The sequence below is a fragment of the Malaya genurostris genome, chromosome 2 (genome assembly GCF_030247185.1).
Source record: "Malaya genurostris strain Urasoe2022 chromosome 2, Malgen_1.1, whole genome shotgun sequence".
NCBI lineage: Eukaryota > Metazoa > Arthropoda > Insecta > Diptera > Culicidae > Malaya > Malaya genurostris.
This window is the reverse complement of record NC_080571.1, coordinates 47084031-47111749: the sequence shown is the minus strand read 5'-3', so window position 1 is coordinate 47111749 and position 27719 is coordinate 47084031. Positions and strand designations below refer to the sequence as shown.

At 38.1% G+C, this 27719-nt stretch overlaps 3 protein-coding genes across 8 annotated transcripts in view; 2 read left to right on the top strand and 1 right to left on the bottom strand.

The window, feature by feature from the left end:
• Positions 1-1631: 1631 nt before the first annotated feature.
• Positions 1632-9153, bottom strand: LOC131428609 (protein patched homolog 1-like). Its single transcript, XM_058592654.1, has 6 exons — positions 9063-9153; positions 7921-8765; positions 7569-7865; positions 2845-3409; positions 2645-2787; positions 1632-2585 (listed from the first exon to the last, which is right to left on the bottom strand). Exons 1-6 carry the CDS (start codon positions 9151-9153, stop codon positions 1803-1805), a joined length of 2724 nt encoding a protein of 907 aa, XP_058448637.1. The 3' UTR covers positions 1632-1802.
• A 5243-nt stretch (positions 9154-14396) lies between these two features.
• The window catches only part of LOC131432847 (NPC intracellular cholesterol transporter 1-like), a 75214-nt gene continuing 61891 nt past the window's right edge, over positions 14397-27719 (top strand). For 3 of the 6 annotated variants that reach the window (XM_058599398.1, XM_058599395.1, XM_058599397.1), the window contains exon 1: positions 14397-14746. The gene's annotated coding sequence lies outside the window, so the exon portion shown is untranslated. Of the gene's footprint in view, positions 14795-27719 lie in introns of all 6 variants that reach the window. The other 3 variants (XM_058599394.1, XM_058599392.1, XM_058599396.1) reach the window with 1 other exon arrangement.
• On the top strand, positions 14810-23034 carry LOC131432849 (uncharacterized). The gene is made up of 2 exons (XM_058599400.1): positions 14810-21557; positions 22489-23034. The coding sequence occupies exon 1, from the start codon at positions 16310-16312 to the stop codon at positions 17312-17314; it is 1005 nt and encodes a 334-aa protein (XP_058455383.1). The 5' UTR covers positions 14810-16309; the 3' UTR covers positions 17315-21557; positions 22489-23034.

Genomic DNA, 27719 nt, shown 5'->3' with positions numbered 1-27719 from the left:
GTTATGTTGGAGAGGGAATTTTCGGTTCTTTTGAGCAAACTCATTCTATTTTGCGTTGACAAATACTAATATTTTATTATAAATTCGACAATTCAATTTTAATTCAACTTACATCTGTTAACCTCTAATATCTTCTTACTCCTACAATTATCTCTATTTTAAATTATACCGTACTAGACCTGTTCAAAATACAACATTTGTATCTCAGTAAATGTACTACTTTGGCAGTGTGTATTACTTACAGTATTGTTTACCCATATAGTTCAACTATTTCAATAACTCTATCAGAGATGGCATTTCACCAGAGTTATACACGCTAGAGTCAGATTTTTGCCACACCAAGGATGAAAAAAACGAAGCACCGCACAAAGCGGAAAGCGCACTTCTTCTCAGTGTCGAATAGACAGCATTTGAGTGTGTGCTTGTGGTTAAAGCAGCTGGCGCGAGTGAAACACATTCTCTTCGCATGAATCGCTCACACGCGCTCTCGTCTAAATACACCCAAGTGACCACTGGCGCGTGATTGTGAGCGAACACTTCTGTGAACTTCAATTAATAGAGAGTAGATCTGGCCTTGCTATGAAAAATTTGCAAGGAAAACCGAAAATTTTACGATAAATTGTTTTATTTTGCTGATTTTGCGTGTCCACGCTTCATCTACGAAAACCATACAGCAGAGTGCTCACCGGCGTGTACACCTCTGTGAAAGTATCTGCATCCTCCTCAGAGAATTTATTAGCTAATGATCTAGCACTTTGGTGCGATTCAGTGGAAGAGGTAAAAGGAAATAAACAAACGCACTCATGATGCGTGCACACTTACACAACAGCGGTGTATAAATGTGAAAGAGAAGAGCTCTCGTTGCAGTTGTCAGTGCGAGGGGAGAAATTTTGCTTGCTCTTCGTCACACAGAGGAGATAGACATCTCTGAACTCTATCCGAACTGCTTCACACTAAACTGATAGTTGCCATGTGGTTTTACGGAAACGACCTGTCTTTCACTGCGCCGTTTGACAGTACCCGTCCATCTTATATATCGCTGTCATTGGCAGGGTTGCCGGTAAGTATAGAAGAACTTGTGAGGTTGGATTTATACACCGTAACAGATATACTGGGTTGAAATAAGCTTGAATTCTATTTTTAAAGACTGTAACTGATGTGCATTGAATCTTCTTTCTTCTTCTTATTCAAAGCATAAGGTGAGGACTCGAATCGAAACAAGTTCAAGGTTAACAAATTTATGAAACATCTTAATAAGAGCAGTTGTCGTGAGATCACTTTAAGATTTTTGATTAGTCGTCTGAAATGTCAAATGTATGTAATAAACTTTCTCTACGATGATACAAAGTTTAGAATCTTTTATCTATTGGTCAAAGTATCAAATTATAATCGAACACATATTCGTAACAGGGCCAGTCATACAATAAACATTATAAAGCAAATGCATATCTGTACAAAGTTATATTTTATTTAAATTATATTAAGAACCGTGGTTGAACATATTCTTTCTCCAAAGCTGTACGATAGTCCGAGAAACTGAATGCGTACTGATAAGAACCTCTCATTATCACGGCTGCGCTGGTTATGCTTTCTTTCATATTCATGAATGTTAACACTGTATCAAGCGGCAAACAACTCAAGTCACTCAAGTGACTGATAACGACGGACTCTAATTTTAAGAATGGAGGCCACATTTAAAGAATAATTCAAACCGAAAACAGTTCCGCGCCCATGGCCAGCATTAGCCAGTTAGCATTTTCTTCACGGCTCAGTGACCGGCAAGTACGAATCCGCGTCTCAGCTCATTCGGGTTGATAAGCTCCGCTGGAATAGCCTTGCCGTGTCACGTAGCTTTCGGTTACTTGCATCACTGCTGGACCGGGCTTATCGCTTCCTGAGGTAGTGGCTGTGGCTGTGGCGGCGAATGCCACCGTTGAACTCTTTGCGACGGGACCAACCAAGCTCAGAACAACAGGAAGCAGAATCAGACCGGTGAATAGACCGAACACCACGAAGAGAAAGAAAACCCGTGCGAACAGAATGTACGAATACAGACCGGTGAAGCTTAGCATCGAAACGGAGAGGAATGTTGTAAAGCCCCCGTAGAAAATTGGTGGTCCGATGTGAAGAACTGTATCCAGTGCACGTTGTTGTCGATCTAGGCCCGGTGCAACAATGAATGTTTGAACCACATGGGAAGCGTAATCGACACTGAAACCGATAGCAAGTTGTACTGCTAGCGTGGTTGTAAGATTCAAGGTTACTCCCCAGAGATGTAGGAAACCTCCCACGTTGATGAGGGTGATCAAAACACAAACAAGGATCCAAAAACATGCTCGTAGGTTCAACAGTACAACGGCAGTGCATAACATCACGACAAGCAACGTAAGAGCAATGTTTTTGTACGTTTCTGAAGCTACAATGGCTTCGGCTTCCCAGAAGATAAAATCTTTAGACCAAACAGACCGGAACGCGTCGACATTTGTCAGAGGAAGCCGCTGAACTATGCGTTCAATGGTTACCTTAGCCGGAATGTATTCCTCGGGCTCTTTGAATGGTTTGAACTCAAATTTTAAGTAGGTTGCCTAGATGGATATCATTTTCGTTAGGTTAGTTGTTTTGACATTTAATAGAAATGAGTTACCTTAATTGTTGGCACAATTTCTCCACATCGCAAAGAATCAGTAAATTTAAAACTGTTTTGAAATCGAAATCCATCTACGCTGTATAAAAACGTTGACAGAAGCTGATTAAATTCGTTTTCCTCGAGTTGTGTTGTTGTCAAATCTGAAATATTTACAAATACAATCGATATTTAAGATTCAAAAACAAACAATCTCTAACCTATGTCATGGAATTTCTGAACAAATTGATGAAAAGCAGTAGGCCAAAATGTGACTTGTTGTATGATATCTCGACGCATGCTGAGCTGCCGCGAAAGTAAAATCAAACTTCGGACATCCACTGAATAGTTGAGTTCTCCAAAGAAAATAAACGTTTCCGTGCCGCTATCCGGGAATGCTCGCTCGAACTGGCTGCGATACTCCAGGAAATAGTTATCTTTCGACAGATGCCAACTGGGGTCGTACTTGGCGCGAAGTCTCGGACAATTGGTTGCATTCCACAGCGTGAGCAGCAGTGTCGCACCGATGACCACGCTCTTGCCCGGACTTGTCATCACAAATTTCCGGTAAACAATTTCCAGAAAACGGTCCATCAAACGGGGATTACAGCATAGCTTTGACCCCGGGTCACCGTGTACGATCCAAGGAAATATACCATTCCGTCGAGCGGAAAGCCGCCGTTCGTCCAGTGTTAGAGTGGCCACAAAATAGCTGATAACAAGACCGTACGTCATCAGAACGCTGATAGCACCAAGCAGACAGAACATTCGCATGGCAGGAAAGGGCTGAAAAAGTGAGGAAAAAACTGTACAACAATGTGTAACCATTGTGCTCTGAGTGACTCTGCGGCAATGATTAATAGGATGGTCCAATAAAGTTCTTATCAATTATTAGTTCCAGCTATATTACAAGATCAATTGCAGAGGCCCAAACATAAATAATTCTTTTTTTCCAGAATAGTTTTCATTTTAAAATCGATAGGTACAAAATAAATCTTGAACTTCAAAAATCGGATTTTTCTATGACATGAGTTTCAATACTTTGGCAGCACTGCTGTGTTGACAGCTGTAGTCACAGCGTATAATGTGCAAACAACGGATTTCGTTTGATGAAATTTATGATTCATGATCGAGAAACCGGTTTTTCTCTCCGAAACATTGCCAAAAATGCTCAGTTTCACTTGGAACTATGCAACACGAATGTAGGAAGTATGAAAGCCAAAAAGACGGGTGGATAATGTCACAGGCATAACTGAAAGACGTGAATACGAATAAAACTGACATGCTTCTTTCGCAGTTCCGAATATAGATAATCGTTCGTGTTAATAGATTGTGGGAATTTTGCAACCTTAATAACTTCCAGAATTGTAACGGTGCACTTAAAGCTTGCTTCAGATATAATTGGAACAAAGACAATTGCCTGTATTTCAGTTATTTATTATTGAATTCAAGATCTGTTTTTATACAAATTTAGCGTTTTCTTCATACTTTTAAGAAAAAATACGGATAAAATTATTCGTCACGGTTTCGAAGGAATTCTCGAATTTTTCCTGTAACACGGCTCATTAGGCTATCTTATTCCACCAGGTCGTTATCTGATTGATGTCTTTGACAACCTTTCCCTTTGCCTTGAGTCTCCTCTTCAAGATTGCCCAGTATTTCTCAATAGGGCGGAACTGGGGGTAGTTGGGTGGGTTAAGGTTTTTCGGAACAAACTTGTCCCCTTTCTCTGCATACCTTTCTTGAACGACTTTGCTGTAATGACAGCTTGCCAAATCTGGCCAAAACATTACGGGATGGTCGTGGGATCGAATGAACGGCAAAATTCGTTTTTGGAGACACTCTTTTTGGTATAGTTCCGATATCATTGTCTTATTTGTAACGAAAACTTTCATTTTTTTTGCCACAGCTGCAAATGCCCTGCAAATCATAAATTTTCTTGCAAGTTTGTCGGCAAAAACAAGTTTAAATTTTCCTGGATCATCCCCCCGAGTCGTTGCCAAGTAAATTTTTTGACCTGGGATTTGCCCGAAGTCAGCCTTGACATAGATTTCATCGTCCATCAGAAGACACCCGTCGAACTTGGTCAGCACCTGGTCATATAGTTTCCGAGCACACTATTCTGTTTTATGGTCCGATTTGGCTGTTTGCTAGCTCGATACGACTTGATTCCTTCCCGGAGTCGAGTTCTCCTCACGGTACTATGGCAGCATTGAATTTTCTGGCCAAATCACGGTCCGACAGATTTGGATTTCTCTTAATCGTCTTCAAAATCTTACCACGCAGTTTCCGGTCGACAGTTCCACTCCGACGATTGGCTTGAGGCTTCCGAATCGTCGTCAATGTTTCCTTATACCATTTGATAACGCGCCATACGGTATTTCTGGGCAATTTCAGCTATTTAGCTAGCCTAGATGCAGACCACAATGGATTTTCCAAATAACTGTGCACAATTTTTTCCCTTCTTTCGGCTTCCATGTTGATTGTTTATAAAGTACAGTCGATTTGCGAAATGTCAAAAATCATACATCATACATGAGAAAATTCCCGACACGTGGGCGCCAAGAACTTCCAAATCCGTCCACCAGTGTAAAAGTAAATGAGTAAAAGTTTATTCCAATTCTAAATGCAAGCAAGCTTTATACTTAAATACAAATTAAACAACACGGAAAAAATAACTTTTTTCGTAAATTTAGATAGTAGAAGTAAACTTTTCATAGTCTTTTGGCAAAAGTTTATTGGTTCTAAAAGAACTGATTTGCAGATTTGTTTACAACCAAAATTCTGGGCCAGGAAAGAAATCTTGAACTGGTTCAAATTTGGAATCCAGATCAATAAATCAGTTCATAAATTTAGTTCTAAATTCAATTTCAATCAATTTATTGAAAGGTTGATCACTACTCTACGTCATAACGAAGAAAATCAAAAATTCTGTTTTGTCGCATAAAACAGTGTAATTCCTTGTTATGAGCTAAGACGTATGAAAATTTACTTCTGAATGTAGGGGAGTTCGGGGCTAGTTGACCGAGTTTTACTTTCGGAATTGCTGTACTCTTTCTAATAGGCTGTTTGATAAATGTATTGTTCTGTCATAAAGTACAACTTTTGAGTATACATGTTTTTTATTATTCCTGAATAAAAATCAGTGAAATAGTTATTAACAATCGAATGCGGAAAAAAATCGTCCTACCAACCCTAGAGCCGAAGTAGGTTGGCAGAGGTCGAAAGATCATGTGAAACACATCAAATTCATCAATGAAAATCGTTTATTAAGTGAGAAAAAGTTGTGCACCATGTTCTATGATGTAGGTACGAAAAAAATCCTCTCCTTACTCTGTAATTTTCATTATTTTAAACATAATTTCGACAGAATTAGTGAACTTTTTTGACCTCAATTCTACCTTTTCCTCCACCGCGTTTACGTTTTGCGTTTCATTTATCTCCTCCTCCATTGCTGCTTTTATTGTCTTCAGGAAGGCCTAAATCTTTTCTGTTTATAGACTTCGATGCGCAAAAAAATATTTTTTGTGGCAATTACCATGGTAACGAGTATATTATGAAATCTGATCTGATATACAATGAACCTAATCATTGCTAATGTCAAGGACAAGTATATTTGAAAAGAACATACTACATGGAATGAAAAGTCCCGGATCTCTTACAGAAAAGATGTGAATAGTTTCGAACCGTGTATTGCTTTGTTTATAACAAGCCCCTAGATGGCCTAATAGCAAATTACATGACAATCTATCCACTAGTGTTTGAATAACAGCTGATCGTGTCAGACGAGTTCTAGTTTTCATCAAGCTATGGAAAAAGACGCACCAGCGCAGTCATGCATAAAAGCAACTTTAAAATTGAATGATTTGCGGTACGGATTGGTCCACCATCCCCGTATTCTCCAGATCTGGCCTCCAGCGACTGTTATCTATTTCCAAACCTGAAAAGGTATCTCCAGAGAATGAAATTTTCGTCGAATGTTAATGACATTGCAGAAATAGAATCCGATTTTGAAGGCCTCGACAAATTATTTTTCAAAAGGCATCGAAATGTTGGAGGACCGATGGTCAAGTGTATCGCTCTAGGTGGAGATTATACTAAAGAATAAAAGTTTTCACGGTAAAAAATCGACATTTTTTTTATTAGACATATTGCTAAGAAGACTCTGTTTCCGGTCTTGTCACATCAAATCACAGGAATGGCCTTCAGCGGGATCGCGCCAGAAAGTTAGACTCTCAACTGTCTAGTTGACCGATTCAAACGTCACTAGTCTTTGATCCAGTATCCAAAAATTGTAACTAACTGAAAAAGTATCAAGAACAGCTGTCGGCAATGGCTTGATTCATCCAGGAAAATAAATTTTAAAAATAAATTATTCAACGTTACTTGTAAAATCAAGTCAGCAAGCCATTTTCATAGAAGTCCCAGTTTGTAGATTTAAGATTACGGTTAAAAGCCAATTTACCAAGCACTCAAATGTATACCTGAGTTACATTAAATGATGAAAAGAAGTATAATATAGCTTTTTCAAAGGCTTTACACGAGAAAGTTTGGTTATGCGGAACAATAGAAATATATCCTGTCTATGCCGTCAACAAATATCTGTGAGCTTAGATATAAGATATACATCAAAAGCACTATTTGCAAGTATGCATGTTCGAGGCATTCCACGTGGATTAGTCATGCCTTTCTTCTTAAAGGTAACGAGAACAGAATTTTTAAACTGTTCAACGTAGAAGTTCACTTTTTCGAAATATGGCTGATGAACTTAAGTTAACCCAACGCAAAGATAGAAAATAATTTTAAAATTGAGATGAAAAATGCACATCCGCATAAGATAATCCACATTTAGTAATACAACTAAAATAAATTATACGTTTTTCAGTATTCTATAATTTTTCGTAGCAGGGCACAAGTCAATTTTTTCCAATTATCAATAACTCACCGAGATAATTCCAGTTCCAAAAGCAGCAATATTGGTGAGAGAGGTGACCGAAATAGCAACACCTGTATTTTGTAGCATAAGAGCAATCTGCTGTGGTGGAGTGGCCGTGGGGAATCCTTTCTGAACCTTCCGTAGACCCGTTATCATGACAAACATATCGTCAATACCAAGCCCTATCACCACGTATGGTACCGCTGAATGTGAGGATATAAAAGTCCGACCCGATGCGGAGTAGATTCCAAATGCTATCACGAGGGCCATCCCCACTCCTAACAATCCTGCCGTGCTGAGTAAAACCTGAAATGTTTAAACTAAGCACAACTCATTCTCTACATTCAACAGAAAATATTACACGTATTTCGATCCAACTGAACTTGGACAGCACCAGTTGCATATAAACAAACATCAGCACGCATCCCACGTGGACCATATCAAATCCTTGTAAGGAAGCTTTCGATGTCATATCGTTGAAACTACGTGCCGAGGCGTAGTCAATTCGGAAGGTCGCATTTTCAAACGCATCGCTCAAATTTTGCATCCGATCCAGGAAGGCACCCTCCCAGCGTAACGTATCCTCCGAGATTCCACCATCCGTGCTGGCAGTGTCCCCATTTTGGTTCAAGTCGGCTGCACTATAGTTCACTGAAGTGAACCAGCTTATCAGCAAGCCGGTCGCTTTGGTTATCTTTCCACTTGAGTTCCGCTCGATTCCTCCTAGCATTGTTGCGGGATCCAAACCGAACGTAGTAAGCCATGTTTCATCATTGATTACTTCCAGAATGTCTTCCTTCGTGAGGGTTGCGGTTGCATTTAGGTCGTTTTGCCAAAGGCTTAGCACACTAGTGCTCAAACATTCTCGTGGAACCTTTTCTACGAGCAAACATTTCAGTTTACCTTTGAAATCAAAACTGCTTCCAAGTACAGAGTTACTGTTTCGATTGTCCACTAAATCTAAATACTGTAAAATTTCGCCATTAATCAATGGAACCTTCATACAAACGTTCTGAAACGTAAACGGTTGACTTCCGCAGGTTCGCTTCGGTACGGAAAGTGTATTAATTTGCGTTAAAATTTCATCAGTTTTTTGAAAAACAGTGCTAGTTAGAACGTCAGGTGCTGTTATCAGAGCATTCTCCACTCGCTGACCGACTTGGAAGGTATTTTTCAGCCACTGAATATCACGCAGAAAATTACTACCTAATGGCAGAATTCAATGTCATGTTTATTATGTTTCAGAACTGAAGTAAATACGTACTCTCCGAAACCCACATCCGTTTGGGATCACCCTCAATACATGCGCGAAACATACCACATGAGCAAAAAGCCACAAATAACCAGCTAATGATAATCGTTTTCCACGGATTTTCTGCTACTTTGAGTCCCAATCTAGGAAGTTGATGATAAAACTGGTAAGTTTAAAAAAATGTATAGCAATTCTGATGTCTTACGCATAAAACCCATGTCTGATAGATTCCGATAATACATCTAACGTACTTCCCACTAGACATCCTTTGGGTTTCGGTTGATTTCCTTCCGGCTGCGGGTTTATCGCGTGGGAAATACTCACCTGACACCTCGTATTCATATTGGAATGAGTATCCTGTCGGACACTGGAGATTTTGTGTATACTACGGAACGGCGCTATTGCTACTGAGACAATCGGATTGATTCCATTGTCATACAAAAATTTTAAATTTCAATCCTGATGAATATTTGATCGGTTTATTGACTCTTTATGATTGGATCGATAGACTGCTTCAAAATTTGGCTTATTCTTTCATGTCTAGTGGAAAGTACGTTGAATGTACTATCGGAATCTATCATACATGGTTTTTATGGGTAAGACATCAGGATATTGCAGTACACCTTTTTTTAATATTACCAGTTTTATCGTCTACTTCTACAATGTGTGTGTTTTGACAGTTACTACGAGGGCCACTACTTATATTTCGGGAATAGCGAATAAGAACAAACATTTTCAAGTGAAAAGTGAAAATTGTTTTTCAAAGTATTTTCCATGAAGAACAATACATTTTTGCATGCGTTCGAACCAATCAGAAAAGCATTTTTGCCACTGTGAAGATTTTACCTCAAAAACATGGTTTTTGAATGCTTCAACAGCATCTTCTGACGTCGAAAATCGTTGACCACGCAATTTTTTCTTGATATGCGGGAATAAAAAAAAATAATTGGGTGCCAAGTCAGGGCTCTACGGTGGATGACCCATCAATTCGACATTTTTTAACATTTCCTTGCACCAATCGACACGAGCCTATTTTTGAGCGATTGTCATATTGTGCGGGATCCAACGAGAACAAACCCTTTTTTACAGCCAGATGTTCATTCAATATTTAATTCACGTGTACCCAAGGATGCCTCTATCTCACGGTATGTCACATGACGATCTTGCATTATCAGTTCAAGCACAGCATCGATGGTTTCTGGCAAAACAACTGATTTTGGACGATCTTCACGAAATTCGTCGACGACCGAACTACGACCACGATTGAATTCACTATAGCAGCGATATACAGTGTGTTTTTATGATGCTTCATCGCCATACGAAGAACTAAGTTCATCGACCCATTCTTGTTGAGATAATCTAGGTCGAAAGTTGTGGAAAATAATTCAACGAAATCGTTCTCTTGAAATTTCCATTTCTTTGCCAAATTGATTTTTTCAACTAGCTGTAAACAACACAAATAGCGCTTGTACATCAAAACGTTCTGAGTAAGTTTATATTAAAAAAATGTCAAACTTTATTTTGGTGTTGCCAATAGCTAAATAGGCATTAGTGTGGCAATTGTGTTTCGACATACTTAAAATCCTAAAACTTTGAATAGCCATCGATCTTGTTGGAAGGTAAAAAAGGATAATGGTGCGGATCAATAAAGGAAGATTTTTTGATGCTGGTTTCAATCCACCTAGTGGTGTATTGATGCCTTTCTCATATCAATCATATTCTCATTCAATTCAAAATATTTCTTTTCGATTCTTGAAAGAAACCAAAGAGATTGTTTGTGCATTAACTAATATAACTTACAGAATGAATCAGTGCTTTGATCGCTTAGGTCATAATAAGTAAAACGAATGTAAATTATAGTTGAATCCAAAAGATATGCATAATTTTTGGTAGGAGCATAAAATTTTTCTCTTGATCCTAACCTTTGGGAGTATCGGTTCAGCCATCTCTGAGAAAAGTGACTAAGATCCATTTTTGAGTATATTGCTATTATCTCCCATCGTTGCTCGAATATCTGGAACCAGAATATCCGGAATCGGTTTGTTTGGCTTCTTACTGATAATTGCTGCCGATTGGTGTACTGCTTTAGGTGGCGGTATAAAATTTTCAACAATTTTCTCAGCTCGACAAACTGAGTCGAAAGCTATGTGATACAATATTTACTATTCGGTTTTTCAAATGATTGCATCACCTTTCTATATGAGAAAGGCAAAACATGTTTGGTTATGGGGCAAGTAGTGTCTAACACTTTTGTATCATTTATTTTTTTCTCTGTATTTTCTTATAGTAAAACATTTCAAGGATGTTCTGTGAAATTTTCAAACCTATCGGAACAAAACTCTGGAAGTTTATCTCATTCTGCGAAGAAGCAAGAACTCGGTGCACAGGCCCAAAATTTCTACTTCGATTGATTTAAAGACATTCTTGAAATATTTTATAAAAAAAATACAAAATAAAATATATGATTAAATTGTTTCCTCAGATTTTATAAACAAAGAACTTTGAACCGCGTTTTTCTTGAAAGTAAGTTTTAAAAGTCCGTGGCCATCGTCATTCGAAAACTACTTCACCAAGTGTTTTCAAATTTTGTACACACTTTCTACAAGTAAAACACTAGACCGAAACGTTTTCCTTTTCGTGTTTTGTTACTTTAGGGAGGTTTTATTACAGCTACAAAATGGCGGATTTTTATATGAAAAATCGTAGTTTTGACTTTAAGCAACCACCAAAAATTAAAAAAAATCAAACAAAAACGTTGGGGTCTAGAAAAATATCTACTACAACTATTTTGCTTTAATTTGTTCACATCTGATTAGTCTCCGCTGGAATACAGTGGGTACCACAAATCATGATTTCTAAGAATCTTCCTCAAAAATACTCCTTCACCACCTTATTTCTCAATATTTTCCCACGAAAAATTTCTAAATGTTGTTAAAATGATGCTTTTTGTTTTGCAAAATGTATAAGTTTATGTTTTTTTATTATGACTCAAAAAAATAGCAGAAATAGTGTCCGTTATAACCATATTAACCCTAAATGTAAGATTTTTTTTATTTCCATAAGAAAAAAACACTTTTGAAGATTTTAACAAGTATAGACCCGTTTGAAAGCTATAGTTAGGTCATTGATCAAGTTCGTAGATCAAATGGCTGTGACTTCTGGTTCCGGAGATGTAATGGAATAAGTAACGTAACCGACAAACGTTGTTATTTTAACACTCAATTTTCTTAGAGATGGCTGAGCCGATTTTAACAAGCCTGAATCCATTTGGAATCCACTGTTACGACCATTGATTGAGTTCGAAAATCAAATGGATGTCATTTCTAGTTCCGGAGATATAATAGTACACGGTTAGAAATGCATTGCCGGTACCATGATTAAGAAATTATGAAAATCATGAAACATGTTTTCTTATGGGATCATATTTATTATGGTATGCAATTTTGAGCGCAGCAGATTGAAATTGAGGTATGCTATTGCGAGCGCAGCAGTCAATAAATTTTTATGAAAATTTCACATTCTCTTGAATTCCGAAAAAGTTGATTTGTATCTAGTAAATAGGGCTCTAAAACATACTGTCCGTAATGCTTATGACAGACATGTGATATCGGAATCACTGTACACCGTTAAATCACATGTCTGTCACCCTAAATTACGGTGGTATCACGCGAGCATCATGATACAACGGTGATTTCCGTACTACGGTCATTTATCGTTGTACTGTGCAAAATCACATCACTGTTTACTGCTACCAGCGCCATTGACGAGCAATGGTGAACTCACGAAAGTATTTCCTTCTTCTGAGTATCAAATAATGAACAACGTTTGTTTTATTTTGAAAAAAAAATCTCTGTAAAATGCTAACCAGTAGCATAAAACTTGTACACTTTATCAACGTTGTAGCTTATTTTCAAAATGCAGTCAAACCAAGAAATGTTCATAAATTTGGTGAAGTTTTTAAATACAAATAAGGAAAACAATATATTCATATTTGTACATAAAATCAGTACTATTGAGTTATTGTTTTCTATTCAATAATATGTAAATTTATTGTTGAAATGGATTTAGAACACATAATGATTCATATTTTGAATGCACATGTGGTAATAATAAACGATAAATATACACAACATCAATAAACCAATTTAGTAGTCACAACTTTAAACTCCTCAAAATCCTAATAAAACCATTATGAGATCATATTCCAGCCTAGTAATATATTTCATAAGCGTTATGAAGTAAAACGAAGCATCAAATCTATTTCGGAATGATTTCAAATTCAAGAAGGTTTTAAAATCAGCTTTATGATAAACGTAATCCTTTTAATGAAAATTTCGTAATTAACAAAATGTTTCGTTGAAAGCATTTATTTTTAAATGTGTGTGCCTTGCCGTTTTTATTGGTTACATAATAAAAATATCTTAGAATTATTTACTATTTTGAGGCTTAATGTTAAAAATTCATGCGCTCTTATTTTTATTGTGAATATGCGGGTAAAAAGGAATTATTACTGAACAACTTGAAATTTTTGCGGATTTTGCAAAAGTCGGCATGATTTACAAACAAAATTCGGTGATTAATCACCTTTTCGGTACAAATCAGCGTTTCATACTTCCTCCATTTTCTATTTTTATTTGGTTTTAGGGTAGAACATCAAAATTGTGGACATCAAATTTTCCCTAATGCTAATTACATTTAAATAGTGAAGGTAAAAATCATGTATCCCAGAACAAAGGTGTCAAAAATGCCACCTTAAAACCATAAAATTTGATATGAGTGAAATTGTCATCCGAAGAACGCTCACACACAAAATTAGTTTTAATTCAGAGAGGCATTGATTATATCTGTCATAAATCAGTTACTACGAATACACTTCAAACCGCAAAAATTATAGGTTTCTATATTATCGATCATCGGAGCTGGGAAATTAAGCAAAGTTTTGAGTTATTTCGTTTCACTGTATGTTCTTTCTGTGCGCAAAACATGTCTGTCACTTTATCGTTGTACGCGTACAGCATTGTACAGAAATCACATGTCTGTAAGTGGTATAATCGTGAACCACCAGTGATAGCACTGGTTAGTACAATCCTTCTCAAATTTAGATATGTATTCCATTTTCGATTCGACCAGATATAATTAATTGACCAAAAATTAATTTTATTTTTATAGTGTCATCGTTGCAATTTCACTACTCCGACAACGATGTCGCTTCTAAAAACAACGTGGATGCAATCTTTGTCGAATAACGCGTAGATCTAGTTAGCGTTACGTTTGCGTTTCCCGTGACACCAACCAACATATATTTTCTTCGAATGAACGTTAGCGTTAGCGCTGAGAAAACAGATCACGTAGGTAAGCACAAACCACGTCGAAGTGAATGAGGAAAACGAGAAGCGCGCACAGACGGAAAACTGCCCCCTTTGGTTCCACATTTGTACATATACATACTTTATAACTCGCGAGGAGGAGGTGGTTTTGTTTTGCTGCCGGAAAGAACGGAACTCACCGGAGCTGTTTTTAATTCGTCTATCGCATTTTATCGCTGCATTGCAGGGGGAAGTGCAACGCTAGCCGGTAATATATGCTAGCGCGACAGTCGCTGAGTGGCTCTCGTCAGAATCAGACGTGTTCTCGCGTTGTCACGCATAGTCAGTACGTTCTTTTGCGGTTGCGCGTTAGTTCTGGTGTGAGCATACAAAAAAACATTTTCTCGCAGAAGCTCAATTCCGAGTTGTGTGGACAGAAGTGAATGCTTTTTTCCTATATATGCGAATCAGCTGCTGCTACTGCTGGGTGTTTTTTTTCTGCCGTTGCTCTCGTTGTGTGGTGAATGAATCATCTGATCAATTAATGTACCGTTGTGATGTGCGAAAAACGCAACCGGTTGTTGCTACTTCGTGAAAAAATCATGCTCGATTAATACGGAACAACTCTTGTAAGTGTTATGTAACGTGACAAACAAGTGCAATTACATTCATGCTAGGTTAGTATATGGCAATCATAATGCGACACTGGTGATTGTATCAACAGACTATGCAGTTGCTGTTTGTTGTTGCCCTAGAAAACGGTGTAGCAGTTTCATGCGACCAAGAACACAGACAACAAAGAAAAAGATTGGAGAAAAGAACATAATTTGTAGTCAGCCTTCACCTTGCGATTGCAACATCTTTAGATCTTTAACCTAAGCAGATTCTGTAATGCTTGTTTCGTCATTTCCGGATACTAAATATATTGTTTCATATTGAAGAATAACTTATGAAAAGTATTATTTAATTGTACACGGCGACTATTTACGTTCATCTTATCAGTTCACATCGAGACATTGAAAGATAACGATTCAATCGTCAAACCATCACAAAGCAGTGCACTTGTGATGACATTACACGCTTTAATTTGATTCAAACTCGTCGGCTAGATTCGCGTGTGAAGCCTGAGACAGTTGAAACATAACTTTTGCTGCACCAAATTGATTTCGTTCTAGAATATTACAGCGTCGTTGACATTTTCAATTTCCATAGTGTCTACATATAGATTTTTGATTATGAAGGAAATGTCGCTTATATGTAAAATGAAAAGAAGAGGCCATAAGTGACAGCCCTGAGGTACGTCAGATGTTACACATATTTTGGAAGCGAACTACTTCTACACGATTCGTGAAGTATGATTTGAGCCATTCCAGAAGCCTATGTTCCAAATTGACTGTCCAAGAAAGTATGGACGCACTTTGATTTCGCTGTAAATAATTCACAAGTGTTAGATATTCAAATTTTATTCAATATACTGATAATATTAGACTACAACAACAGAATATTATTCTCAACATGTACTACTTAGCTATTGTAGACTAGCTGGCGCACCTTCTTGCAAACGTTCCTCATTAAATTCCGTACAGACTTCTTGGCGACAAGTTTTGACACTTTTTTCCAATCTTTTTCGAACTGTTGATTCCCAAAATTCCTCAATTGGTCGAAGTTGTGGGCAATTTGGTGGATTCATGTCTTTTGGGACGAAAGTGACATTTTTGGTAGTATACCATTCTACCGTTGATTTCGAGTAGTGGCAAGAAGCAAGATCTGGCCAGAAGACAACAGGATCCTTGTGGCTTCGAATCATGGGTAGAAGTCGTTTTTGTAAACATTCCTTGATGTATATTTCGCTTGTTCATTGAAGCAGTGGTGATGAAGAGTTTCGAAATCTTACCGCAGCTACAAATTGCTTGCCAGACCATAGCTTTCTTACCAAATTTATCGACTTCAATCGATGTCTCGGACTGGTTTAACACTTGCCCTTCTCGCACCGTATAATATTGTGGTCCCGACAAGGATTTATAATCGAGTTTCACGTAGGTTTCGTCGTCCATGATTATGCAGTTCAAATTTCCAGCAAGAATCATATTGTACAGTTGGCTCGCATCCCATAAGACGCAGTCGACAATTGCTTACGGTCGAGACGATAAAAACAAAGACAATACAGTGTAGTGAACAATAGAGTGTACGAAATGGGCAAATACGCTTTAACAAAGCCTGAAAGTTGGCCTACAAGGCCAAATTCAATTTGTATTGATTTCAAGCGCTGCAAAGTTAGACCAGCAGCAACCGAAATTGAAACCTTGCTTAAGGAACGAATGCATCTAAACGTTAATGATGTAAGTGAGATTCAATTCAACAAGGCGTCTAACTGTGTGTACATTATGTTCAAACGTGAAAAAGATGCTATTGCATTTGCTTCGGTTAATAACGGAATGCACAGTATTGATCATGACAATGTTGAATATAAAATCCCTGTGTACATGGTGGACAATGCCATAGAAGTACGCGTGCATGACCTTCCCCCGCAGACCAGCGATGGGTATGTTCGGAAGAGTATGTCGCAGTACGGTGAAGTTCTTTCCATCGAAAGGGAAGTATGGCGGAATTTTTTTCCGGGTATCCGGAATGGCGTGCGAGTGGTACGTATGCAACTACGTAAAGCAATTCCATCTTACATCATTTGTGATCAAGACGGGATACATCCGTGTAAAACGCTGATTACATATGAAAATCAACTGGTTACGTGTCAGTTTTGTGAACAACCTGCACACTACGGCAAACCTTGCACTGAAACTGCAAAAAGGACATCTTCAAACAAAAATAAGGACAACCGCCCAACAACGGAAACTAGTGAGCGCAGTACTCCTGTTGTACCATCAAACCCACCTGCAATTAATGCACAACAAGGCGCGTCTACAGCAACTAACAACCAACCCAAGAATGCGAATTACAAGGAAAACGAAGAAAAAACGGAAACCAACAACGATACCACCGATGCGGGAATGGAGAACGAGACGAGCGACGAACAAAGTGCCCCTCACTCATCGCAAGATAAAAATGGAAGCTCCTCTCCCCCTAGAAAAAGGGTGCCAACGAGATCCAACGATAAAAAATTATTTTATCTAATAAAAAAATGGCTCATTCGGCCACGTAAAGCTTGTACGCAAATTGGCCTGAATAAAAAAATTTTATAAAAAAAAAAATATTGTACAGTTTTCGAACCCTAGGTCTGATCGATGCTTCTTGTTTCAGACTACGTTTTGGTTGTTTCGGTTTCTTATAGGTTTGAAATTCAAACGTTCTTTAGCACGAAGAACATTTGACTTCGAAGTGCTCACTTTTTTGGCCACATCCCGAACTGAAACCTCCTTGTTTTGCTCGAACGCCTTCAGTATACGTTTATCCAACTGAGGGTTAGCAGGACCTTTTTTCCGACTCGTTTTCGGTTTATCCTCAAAGGTGTTATCCTCACCGAACTTCCTGATTGCATTTCGTACAGCTTTTTCACCTACTCCTTCCTTTTTTGCTGTCTTTCTCAGTGACAGTCCGCGTTCTGTGCACCATTTGTACACAATTTTTCGACGTTGTTCTGCTGAAAGTCCACGCATTTCGAAACAAACTAATGAAAACGAATAAACAACTGCACAAGTGGTTAGAGAAGAGTGTAAACTACAGGAAACAGCCATAAAAAGGACAGATTCTGAACCATTGCGAAATGGCAGCGGTTTTTGGTTGCGTCCATACTTTCTGGGACAGTCTATATTTGTGTCATATATTTGTAGTTTATATAGAAGTAATGGTATGCCAATACTATCGAAAGTCAGTGTAAAGAGTTTCTACGTGGTTGCAGAGTCCATTGTATTCAAAGCGAACGCCACCAATTCTAGAAGATTTTCACAGTAAACGCGTTTGCAAAAAATCAGTAGTGATCTTTTCTTTATTGAGTTCACAATTCACTGATTGAAAGTCAAGTAGTACCCAAAATATGACACTAATTAGATGACTACTGTGATACGATATAAGTGCAACTAAACACTTTTTTACAACACAACAATAACATAATATTACCCATCGGCTGCCGATAAAAAAAACTCTTCGACTTTTAAATTCTCTTCTCCGGATTGAAAATTTTGAGATTTTCAGTATAGGTCCGAAATTCTATAACTATATACTGTGCGCATCAAAATGGTTTGAACGTAGCTTAACATATTGTTAACAACAACGCCACCAAAGCAAAATACGTTGGTTTCAGGTACCAGCTTCTATAGCAGGGTGGGTAAAGCGTTTCAATCGTGTTTCAAAAATATACGAAAAATAAAATCTACCCATTAATTTACTTATACTTTTGCCTTATGGAAACAACTTAAGGCTACCTACCCGGTGAACGAACGTATCTAGGTTGAAGCAGGGAATAAATAAACGATATAAAATAACAATAAGAACCACTTTACCTAAAATTAGGTCATTGAACGGAACCCCGCAGTAAAGTGAAAAATGAAATTTTACCATCTGTGTAGCGTACAGAGGTTTCAAATTTGACAGTTGGGTCAGTAACCATGAACCAGTTGGCTCAGTAAAAATGTAATTTTATTGATCCTTTGTTAATAAGCGTCGACTAAGGAGTGTCTCGAAAATAAGCTATCCCCAAATTTTTCTTTTAAATTATGATAAAAAACGATATTTTATTTAAACTAAAAATTGATCTGTTATTGTACGAGGTTGAACTTGAGCATAATGAAAACCGGATGAAATTTAAGTTATTCCTTCACGAATTTTCGATCTTTTGATCGAACGCTCTTCATCAAGTTCCGGACAAGTGTTGCATCGTATTTTTTGGACGGTTGAGCCCAATTTTTTTGAACTGCATGTTCCCAGCTGCCTTACCAGTCTTCTTGGAGACCCTCTTTACGATTGCCCAGTAACGTTCGATGGGTCGAAGCTGAGTGCAATTTGGTGAATTGATATTTTTTTTCTCAACGAAATTTATACCCTTTTCCGCAAGCCAACTGAGAGTGGTTTTGGCATAGTGAGCCGACGGTAAATCCAGCCAAAACAGTGGATATGTACAATGCTTCTTATATAAAGGCAGCAATCGCTTCTGGAGACACTCAGATAGATAGATTTCTGCATTTATAGTTCCGGTAGTGTAAAAAATGGTTGACTTCACATCCTCCCCAACGACAATAGTAAAATTTTGTGGACCTGGAAGGGTTTTTGAGTCCTCCTTTACATAAAGCTTGCTTCAGATAGAATAGGAACAAAGACAATTGCCTGTATTTCAGTTATTTATTATTGAATTCAAGATCTTTTTTTATACAAATGTAGCGTTTTCTTCATACTTTTAAGAAAAAATACGGATAAAATTATTCGTTACGGTTTCGAAGGAATTCTCGAATTTTTCCTGTAATTCTGGCTCATTAGGAGGCGCACACCTTCTTCGTCCATCGTTTTAGCTATCTTGTTCCACCAGGTCGTCATCTGATTGATGTATTTGACAACCTTTTCCTTTGCCTTGAGTCTCCTTATCATGATTGCCCAGTATTTCTCAATAGGGCGGGACTGGGAGCAGTTGGGTGGGTTAAGGTTTTTCGGAACAAACTGGACCCCTTTCTCTGCATACCATTCTTGAACGACTTTGCTGTAATGACAGCTTGCCAAATCTGGCCAAAACATTACGGGATGGTCGTGGGATCGATGAGCGGCAAAATTCGTTTTTGGAGACACTCTTTTTAATATAGTTCCGATGTCATTGTCTTATTTGTAACGAAAACTTTCGTTATTTGCCACAGCTGCGAAAGCCCTGCCAAATCATAAATTTTCTTGCAAATTTGTCGGCAAAAACAAATTTATATTTGGCTGGAACATCCTCCCGAGCCGTTGCCAAGTAAAATTTTTGACCTGGGATTTGCCCGAAGTCAGCCTTGACATAGGTTTCATCGTCCATCAGAAGACACCCGTCGAACTTAGTCAGCACCTGGTCAGATAGTTTCCGAGCACGAATTTTGACCACACTATTCTGTTTTATGGTTCGATTTGGCTGTTTGCTAGCTCGACACGACTTGATTCCTTCCCGGAGTCGAGTTCTCCTCACGGTACTCTGGGCAGCACCGAATTTTCTGGCCAAATCACGGTCCGACAGATTAGGATTCCTCTTAATCGTCTTCAAATTCTTACCACGCAATTTCCGGTCGACAATTCCACTCCGACGATTGGCTTGAGGCTTCCGAATCGTCGTCAATGTTTCTTATACCGTTTGATAACGCGCCATGCGGTATTTCTGGGCAATTTCAGCTGTTTAGCTAGCCTAGCTGCAAACCACAATGGATTTTACAAATAACTGTGCACAATTTTTTCCTTCTTTCGGCTTCCATGTTGATTTCTTACAAAGTACAGTCGATTTGCGGAATGTCAAAAATCATACGTGAAGCTGACAAAATTCCCGACACGTTTGCGCCAAGAACTTCCAAATCCGTCTACCAGGAGCGCCACAATATGATCTAAAGTTTGTTCCAATTCTAAATTAAGCAAGCTTTAAGTCTCATCGTCTATCGAAACGCATGCATCCGGACACTGCAAAAGACGCGATCACAACTTCCGGGCCCTTGTTCCCGCTCTTTTCTTCTGTTCTACACTTCGTTTCGAGATTTTCTGCTTCTTGTAGGTCTTCAGGTGATTTCGCCTCTTGATACGCTGAATCATTGCGACACTCGTTTCTATTTTTTTGGTTTAATCACTTTTTGACATTGATTGGTTCTTCATGAACAGAGATACCACTTTCTGGTCCAGTTTCGGGTTTTCTGCCTATTCCTGGTAGCTCATCCAAAGAATAGTGTTCCCCAAACTTATTAATGATGGTTTTAACACTGGAATGATGAATTCTAAACCGATACGCCAATTTTCGCGTAGTAATACCCTTCTAACTTAGCCTTGTGTCTAGAACTTTCAATACGCGACATTTTGAAATTGCAGAATTTTAACCGCACAAACAAGTGAACAAACAAAAGCTGACAGCCAAACGCACAGCATGCTGTGATCTGAGCATAAAAAACCATCACAAATACATGCGTACAAGACAAATGTATGTGGATAGCTTATTTTCGATACACTCCTTAGTTTATTTATTTATTTATTTATTTATTTATGGAGCAAGGGAAAAGCCCGATGGAGATGAAATTTGGTAATCTCTCTCTCCAGCAGGCATAAAACCTTCTCATTATTTGTATCAACAGATTACAATGATCCAACAGATACATTTGGACTTATTACTAACAATTGAAACTAACAATTAAAACTAACAATTAAAACTAAATCTATAACCCTATAACTAATTGATGACGCTAAGCCTTACATGGCAGTAATAGTACTCTTGCTTAAAAGTGAGTGAGAAGAGAGAGAGAAGAGAGTGGGAATATATGCAAGGGTGGGAATATATAAAAGGTGATTTTTTTGAGGTTAGGATTTTCATGCATTAGTATTTGCTCAGATTTTTTGAGGTTATGATTTTCATGCATTATTATTTGCTCAGTATGCTCTGACATTTTATCATGAAGCCGAACGATCTGCCACAACGTCGAATTTTCAGTGAATGGGCCCTAGAAAAGTTGGCAGAAAATCCGCTTTTTTATCGACAAATTTTGTTCAGCGATGAGGCTCATTTCTGGTTGAATGGCTACGTAAATAAGCAAAATTGCCGCATTTGGAGTGAAGAGCAACCAGAAGCCGTTCAAGAACTGCCCATGCATCCCGAAAAATGCACTGTTTGGTGTGGTTTGTACGCTGGTGGAATCATTGGACCGTATTTTTTCAAAGATGCTGTTGGACGCAACGTTACAGTGAATGGCGATCGCTATCGTTCGATGCTAACAAACTTTTTGTTGCCAAAAATGGAAGAACTGAACTTGGTTGACATGTGGTTTCAACAAGATGGCGCTACATGCCACACAGCTCGCGATTCTATGGCCATTTTGAGGGAAAACTTCGGAGAACAATTCATCTCAAGAAATGGACCGGTAAGTTGGCCACCAAGATCATGCGATTTGACGCCTTTAGACTATTTTTTGTGGGGCTACGTCAAGTCTAAAGTCTACAGAAATAAGCCAGTAACTATTCCAGCTTTGGAAGACAACATTTCCGAAGAAATTCGGGCTATTCCGGCCGAAATGCTCGAAAAAGTTGCCCAAAATTGGACTTTCCGAATGGACCACCTAAGACGCAGCCGCGGTCAACATTTAAATGAAATTATCTTCAAAAAGTAAATGTCATGTACCAATCTAACGTTTAAAATAAAGAACCGATGAGATTTTGCAAATTTTATGCGTTTTATTGTTTAAAAAAGTTCTCAAGCTCTTAAAAAATCACCCTTTACAAGGGTTTGTGGAGAAGGTGGTAGACGAGCGTGGGCTAGCAACTGTGTTAGAATCGGCATGAAGATCTAATTAGTGACCAAAAAGATGGTGGAAGGCAGAGAAAACGACGGGTTTAGAATCGGCATGTAGATCTAATTAGTGATCGAAGAAAGCATGGTGGAAGACAGAGAGAAAGAAGAAATGACGACCGGGTTATTTTCGGCGGGCGAATCTAGTTAGTTTCCAATGGAGAATGATGGAGAGGAGTAGGGTTGAACGAAAATACAATAATGTATGTATGCATGTATGTGGGGCAGGGAAAAGCCCACTGGAGTTGAGCATTTTTAAACCTCTGCCTCCAGTAGGCATAAAACTTCCTCATCTTTGTACCAATCTTTGATTCTAAAACTAACATGATAAGTGACTAAGAAGCAACCGTTTCATTACATTTCGAGATACATGAAAATCGAAGACATTATATAAGTTAACGAATAAACGACACATACTAGTAAACGGTTCATTGAATCCATAGTTTGTTCTGGCGGAAGGTAATCTTAAAAAAGGGTGATAACGCAGACTACGACGATGAATGTCGAAATTAATTAATTGTAAGAGTTCGGGACAATCGATACGTGATTGTAACAAATCGGCTATAAAAACTGCTTTTGAGACATTCCTACGAACAGATAATAGATCCAAGCCTATAAGTTTACAGCGATCTTCGTAACTAGGTAGATTTGCAGAGTCGTTCCATGGTAGATTGCGTAGAGCAAACCGAACAAATTTTCGCTGGATAGCTTCGACGCGCTCATCGTCGATTTGATAGTAGGGTGACCAAATAATAGCGCCATATTCAAGCGTCGAACGGACTAGTGCACAATATAATGCCTTAAGGCAGTGTACATTGACAAAGTTTTTGGTTACGCGAAAAATAAATCCTAGAAGCTTTGAAGCCTTGGAAATTATATAATCGATGTGATTTTTGAAGTTTAACTTGGCATCAAGAATAATTCCTAAGTCCTTTACAAATGATTCGCGTTTCAGCACTTTTCCCGTAATGTTGTATTCGTATCTTATAAACGAGTGTTTGCGAGAAAAGGAAATAACAGAGCATTTAGAGGCGTTTAATGCCATTCTGTTTATTTGACACCAATTGGCGAATGAATCAAGCTGTGATTGTAGAAATATTGTGTCTTCTTGAGATTTAACCTGGTGATATAGCTTGAAATCGTCAGCAAAGGACAGCTTACAGCATTTCAGCAAAAAATTAAGATCATTAAGGTATAGTAAAAATATAAATGGTCCCAAATGACTGCCCTGGGGTACTCCAGAGCTAACGGCGAAGGGTGTCGTCGAGCAGTTTCCAATTTTTACAGACATTTTGCGGCCAGTTAAATATGAATGGAGCCAGTTCAGTAAGGATCCATTGAAACCAAGCCTATCGAGCTTAGCTACTGTTATTTGATGATTTATCTTGTCGAAAGCTGCGGAGAAATCAGTATAGATTGCATCAACTTGGAGACGTGCTTCAAGAGAACGGATGATAAAAGATGTGTAGGAGAGTAAATTCGTTGAAGTTGAACGATTGGGCATAAAACCATGCTGAGTTTCGGAGATGTAGTTACTGCAATTGTGAGTGATAAAATCCAGGACGATAATTTCGAGTAACTTGGAAACTGCGCATAATGCCGCAATCCCACGATAATTGGAAGCGTCAGACTTATTTCCTTTCTTGAATACTGGAAAGATAAATGAACTCTTCCAAATATCAGGAAACGTTCCTGAGGTGAGTGATGAGTTGAATAGCAGTGAGAGTGGGACTAAAAGGCTACTCGAACACTTTTTTAGCACTATTGAAGGAATACCATCTGGTCCAGCGTTCGAAGATGACTTCAGCTTGACGCACGCTAACTCGATCATAGAAGTCGATATGATAGGGTGAGAGCCGATAGGAGAGCGGTGCGGAACATTGTTGATGGCTTCAGAGATTTGATGATTAGATAGAGTTTCGTCGGAGAAAACACTGCTGAAGTGTTTCCGGAAGAGATTGCATATATCATGTTGCGTTGATGATTGGACATCTCCTAGAAACATGTGAGTTGGTAGCCCTGACTCTTTTCTCTGTTCGTTTACGTGATTCCAGAAGCTTTTCGGGTTGTTTTTTAAATTGTTTTGAACACGAAGCAAGTGATTATTGTATAATATTTTGTTCAGTCGTTTGTAGCGGCTATTGAGGTGCAGATAATAAGATCGCAGCTGGTATGAGCGACGATTTGTAAACTTTTTCAATGCCGATCGCTTAGCTCGTTTATAGCGTTTCAAAGTTTTGTTTGACCATGGAGGGTGCACCGGTGCGCGTAGTGCTTTCTTGGGTACGAATTGTTCAATAGAATAGGATAATATATGAGACCATAACATTGCAACGGAATTGCAATCACTTTTAGAAAATAATCTCTCCCAGTTCAACGAGAGTAAGAACTGGTTCATAGCATCATAATTCCCATTTTTGAAATCGTAATAAGTGGAATCTGCAACTACTTCGAAGGCAGTGGGGGTATATTCAGGTATCGTAATCAAGAGTGGAGGATGATGCCGACATGACTTAACTAACGGCACAAAATGCCATGGAAATAATACAAGTTAGAAAGGAAGCAAACATATGTTTACATTCAGTACATAATGATTACTTGCTTCAATTGACTTTAATGCTTCGTGATATGAGACAATAACAAACTAAATAAATTCTAAGCAATAGTTAGAAATAGTTTTTATTTTCTTATTTTAAGAATCACTGGATATGAAACAAAATTGATCAATATCTTTCAAACTGTAACTTGATATTGTGTCAAGCACAAACAACGATTGTCATAGGCACGGTGCATCTATCGATCAGACGCTTGTTGTTTTGCTTCAAAATATTGAAACTGATAGTGAACCGAGCTCATCGAGAGGTCCTAGTCAAACGATACGTAGGAAATTGCACACTACTCTATCTTCAGTTTACCCTTTGTAGAACATTGTCGGTAGAGTTGTTAGAATAAAGTATACGAAAACGGCATGCTGGGGATACATTTGTTTCAGTTTCAGTTCTCCACAAAACAACATCAAAACATCTCCCATAGAAAACAAATCTCCCATAGAAAACTTCCAGTTGCTGAATTTGATCTAAGGGCATGTTCAGAAGTGTTCTATATGCATAATTTATGTGTGTTTTAAAATTTAAATCTGGATATTATGACAAGAAAAACTGGCAACCGTTTTACTCGTGTTTCAAATCTAGGTTGAATGATCGGCCGTATGAGCAAATGACAGTTCCTCTTTGTTTGCTTTTTCTTTCGATTATAGTGACGCGAATATAAAGGTTTTCGTAGATTTTACAATTCTGTTTGGAAGTTGAAGATTTCGGGTATCATTTTATACAAATGGTTGATTGGTAAACGTGGAACCGCTCAGTAATTAATAGAAGCGAAATTACACAAAGAGAAACTGCCACTTGCTCTTACGGTTACCGGAAAAATCAATCGAAAAATGTAGAATAAAATAGAACCGCAGCTTACGCCATTTTAAAATTTGACAGTAGAACTGTTCGAAAAAAGGTGGGTGGGTAATTTTAAAGACATAACTGGAGGGCGAAAATACGAATAAAACTGGCATGCTTCTTCCACACAACCGATAATCGTTCGTTCATATTAGTTAATTGTGTGAATTTAGCAACTTGTACCTTTTCGCTTCCTGATCTGTAACATATTCTACTATGCAATGAAATGACATGGAACAAATTAGAGTAGCAAAATATAACAATGTTAATTTTTTTGTGAATTTGCGTGGATTCTGAACTTGAACTCAAAACCTGAATAAATAAAGGAACTAAATTCAGTTTTAAAATCTAATCTCGACGCTGAATTCTGCCGAGAAATCTCAACAAAAAGGACGCAATTTGCTGAAAAATCAATAAATCTACTAAACGAATTTTGTGTTGCCGATCTGTCTCGGCATTTTACTATACCCCACATTATCAGATCCGAATGGGTTCCAAATCGTCGAGAAATATTCATTCGGAATTCCATGTGTAAATCATAATGAATTCCGAATCAATTCCAACTGCAGTGCAACAACCGGTTCCGAATGAATTTCGCCTACAACCGGTTGATTCGGAAACCTGTCGGAGAGTGAGAAGATGCGGACTGAATTGTCAATTCGTCTTCTTCTTATTCTTTCCCGATTTGCACGTTTTCGTTCTGGTTTTAGGTTTAGTTTCAAATAAAAACAGTATATAGCTGAATATATAAATTTAAATCTTCGAGTTTTTCGGATATACAGAACAAGTAAATAACCAGTTCTTCTTTGAACTACAGCAAAAACAGTTGAAATTCGTTAGAAATTAACAAAACGGCCTACCTTAGTCAGCATCATCCATTCCTCTAGCTGAAGTGCAATGAAATGGCTAACTTTTATACTAACACATTCATAAAATGATCGAATATTCAATAACATTTATAATGTCACTGTCAATCAGGTTGATCGAGCACCCAACTCAGGCGAAAATTCTAGTACTGAACTGATCGAGCATTGAAAAATCATGCAGTCGAGTAAGATTTCATTTCTCATTCCGTCATTTCGATAATGTGGGGCCGAGCTCGAGAATGTATTTTAAGTGTGTAGCTGCGTACAGTCAAGTGTCGTCCATTAAATTAGAATTGTTGGGAAACTCCGCAGCAGGGATGCCAGGTTCACAGATTAATCTGTGTTGCACAGATTTTCAATTTTCTGGACAGATTTAAAAAATGCCACAGATTTCTGAAATCGATCACAGACTGCAATGAGCACCAAAAAGTTAGCAATTTTCTAGGGAAAACTGAGAGAGAATAAATATCCGACAGAGCGATTGTAAGTAACGAGACCTTGATTCCGATCAGCTATTATGTTACGGAAAACGTGTACAGATTTTGCACAGACTGTTGTTTTGGCTTCATCACAGATTTTTGAAAAAATGACCTGGTATCTTCGCTCCGCATCCCAAGGGCTAGTTGAAATAAAATAGATTTTTCATCTGGCCCTAGCTCAAAGCTCAGTTTCTATGAATTAGGCCAAACTATCGACAGTAAGATTCGATTTTTTTTAAATAAATTCTCCGAATAATTTAACAGCCTTGAGATTCCAACATTTACCTGAAAAATTAGGAATAATCGAGAGTCCTTTAAACTTGAACGTCCACTCGTAAAAATTCGGCAGCCCGATTCGAATATGATATTAG

Bases quoted from the DNA above. Each gene is read 5' to 3' on its own strand.
- LOC131428609 (XM_058592654.1), bottom strand. From the start codon at position 9,153: ATGAATACGAGGTGTCAGGTGAGTATTTCCCACGCGATAAACCCGCAG. The intron at 3,410-7,568 runs GTGAGTTATTGA...TCACTTTTTCAG, and splicing joins TTGGAACTGGAATTATCTCG to CCCTTTCCTGCCATGCGAAT. The intron at 2,586-2,644 runs GTAACTCATTTC...ATATCCATCTAG, and splicing joins AAATTGTGCCAACAATTAAG to GCAACCTACTTAAAATTTGA.
- LOC131432849 (XM_058599400.1), top strand. From the start codon at position 16,310: ATGGGCAAATACGCTTTAACAAAGCCTGAAAGTTGGCCTACAAGGCCA.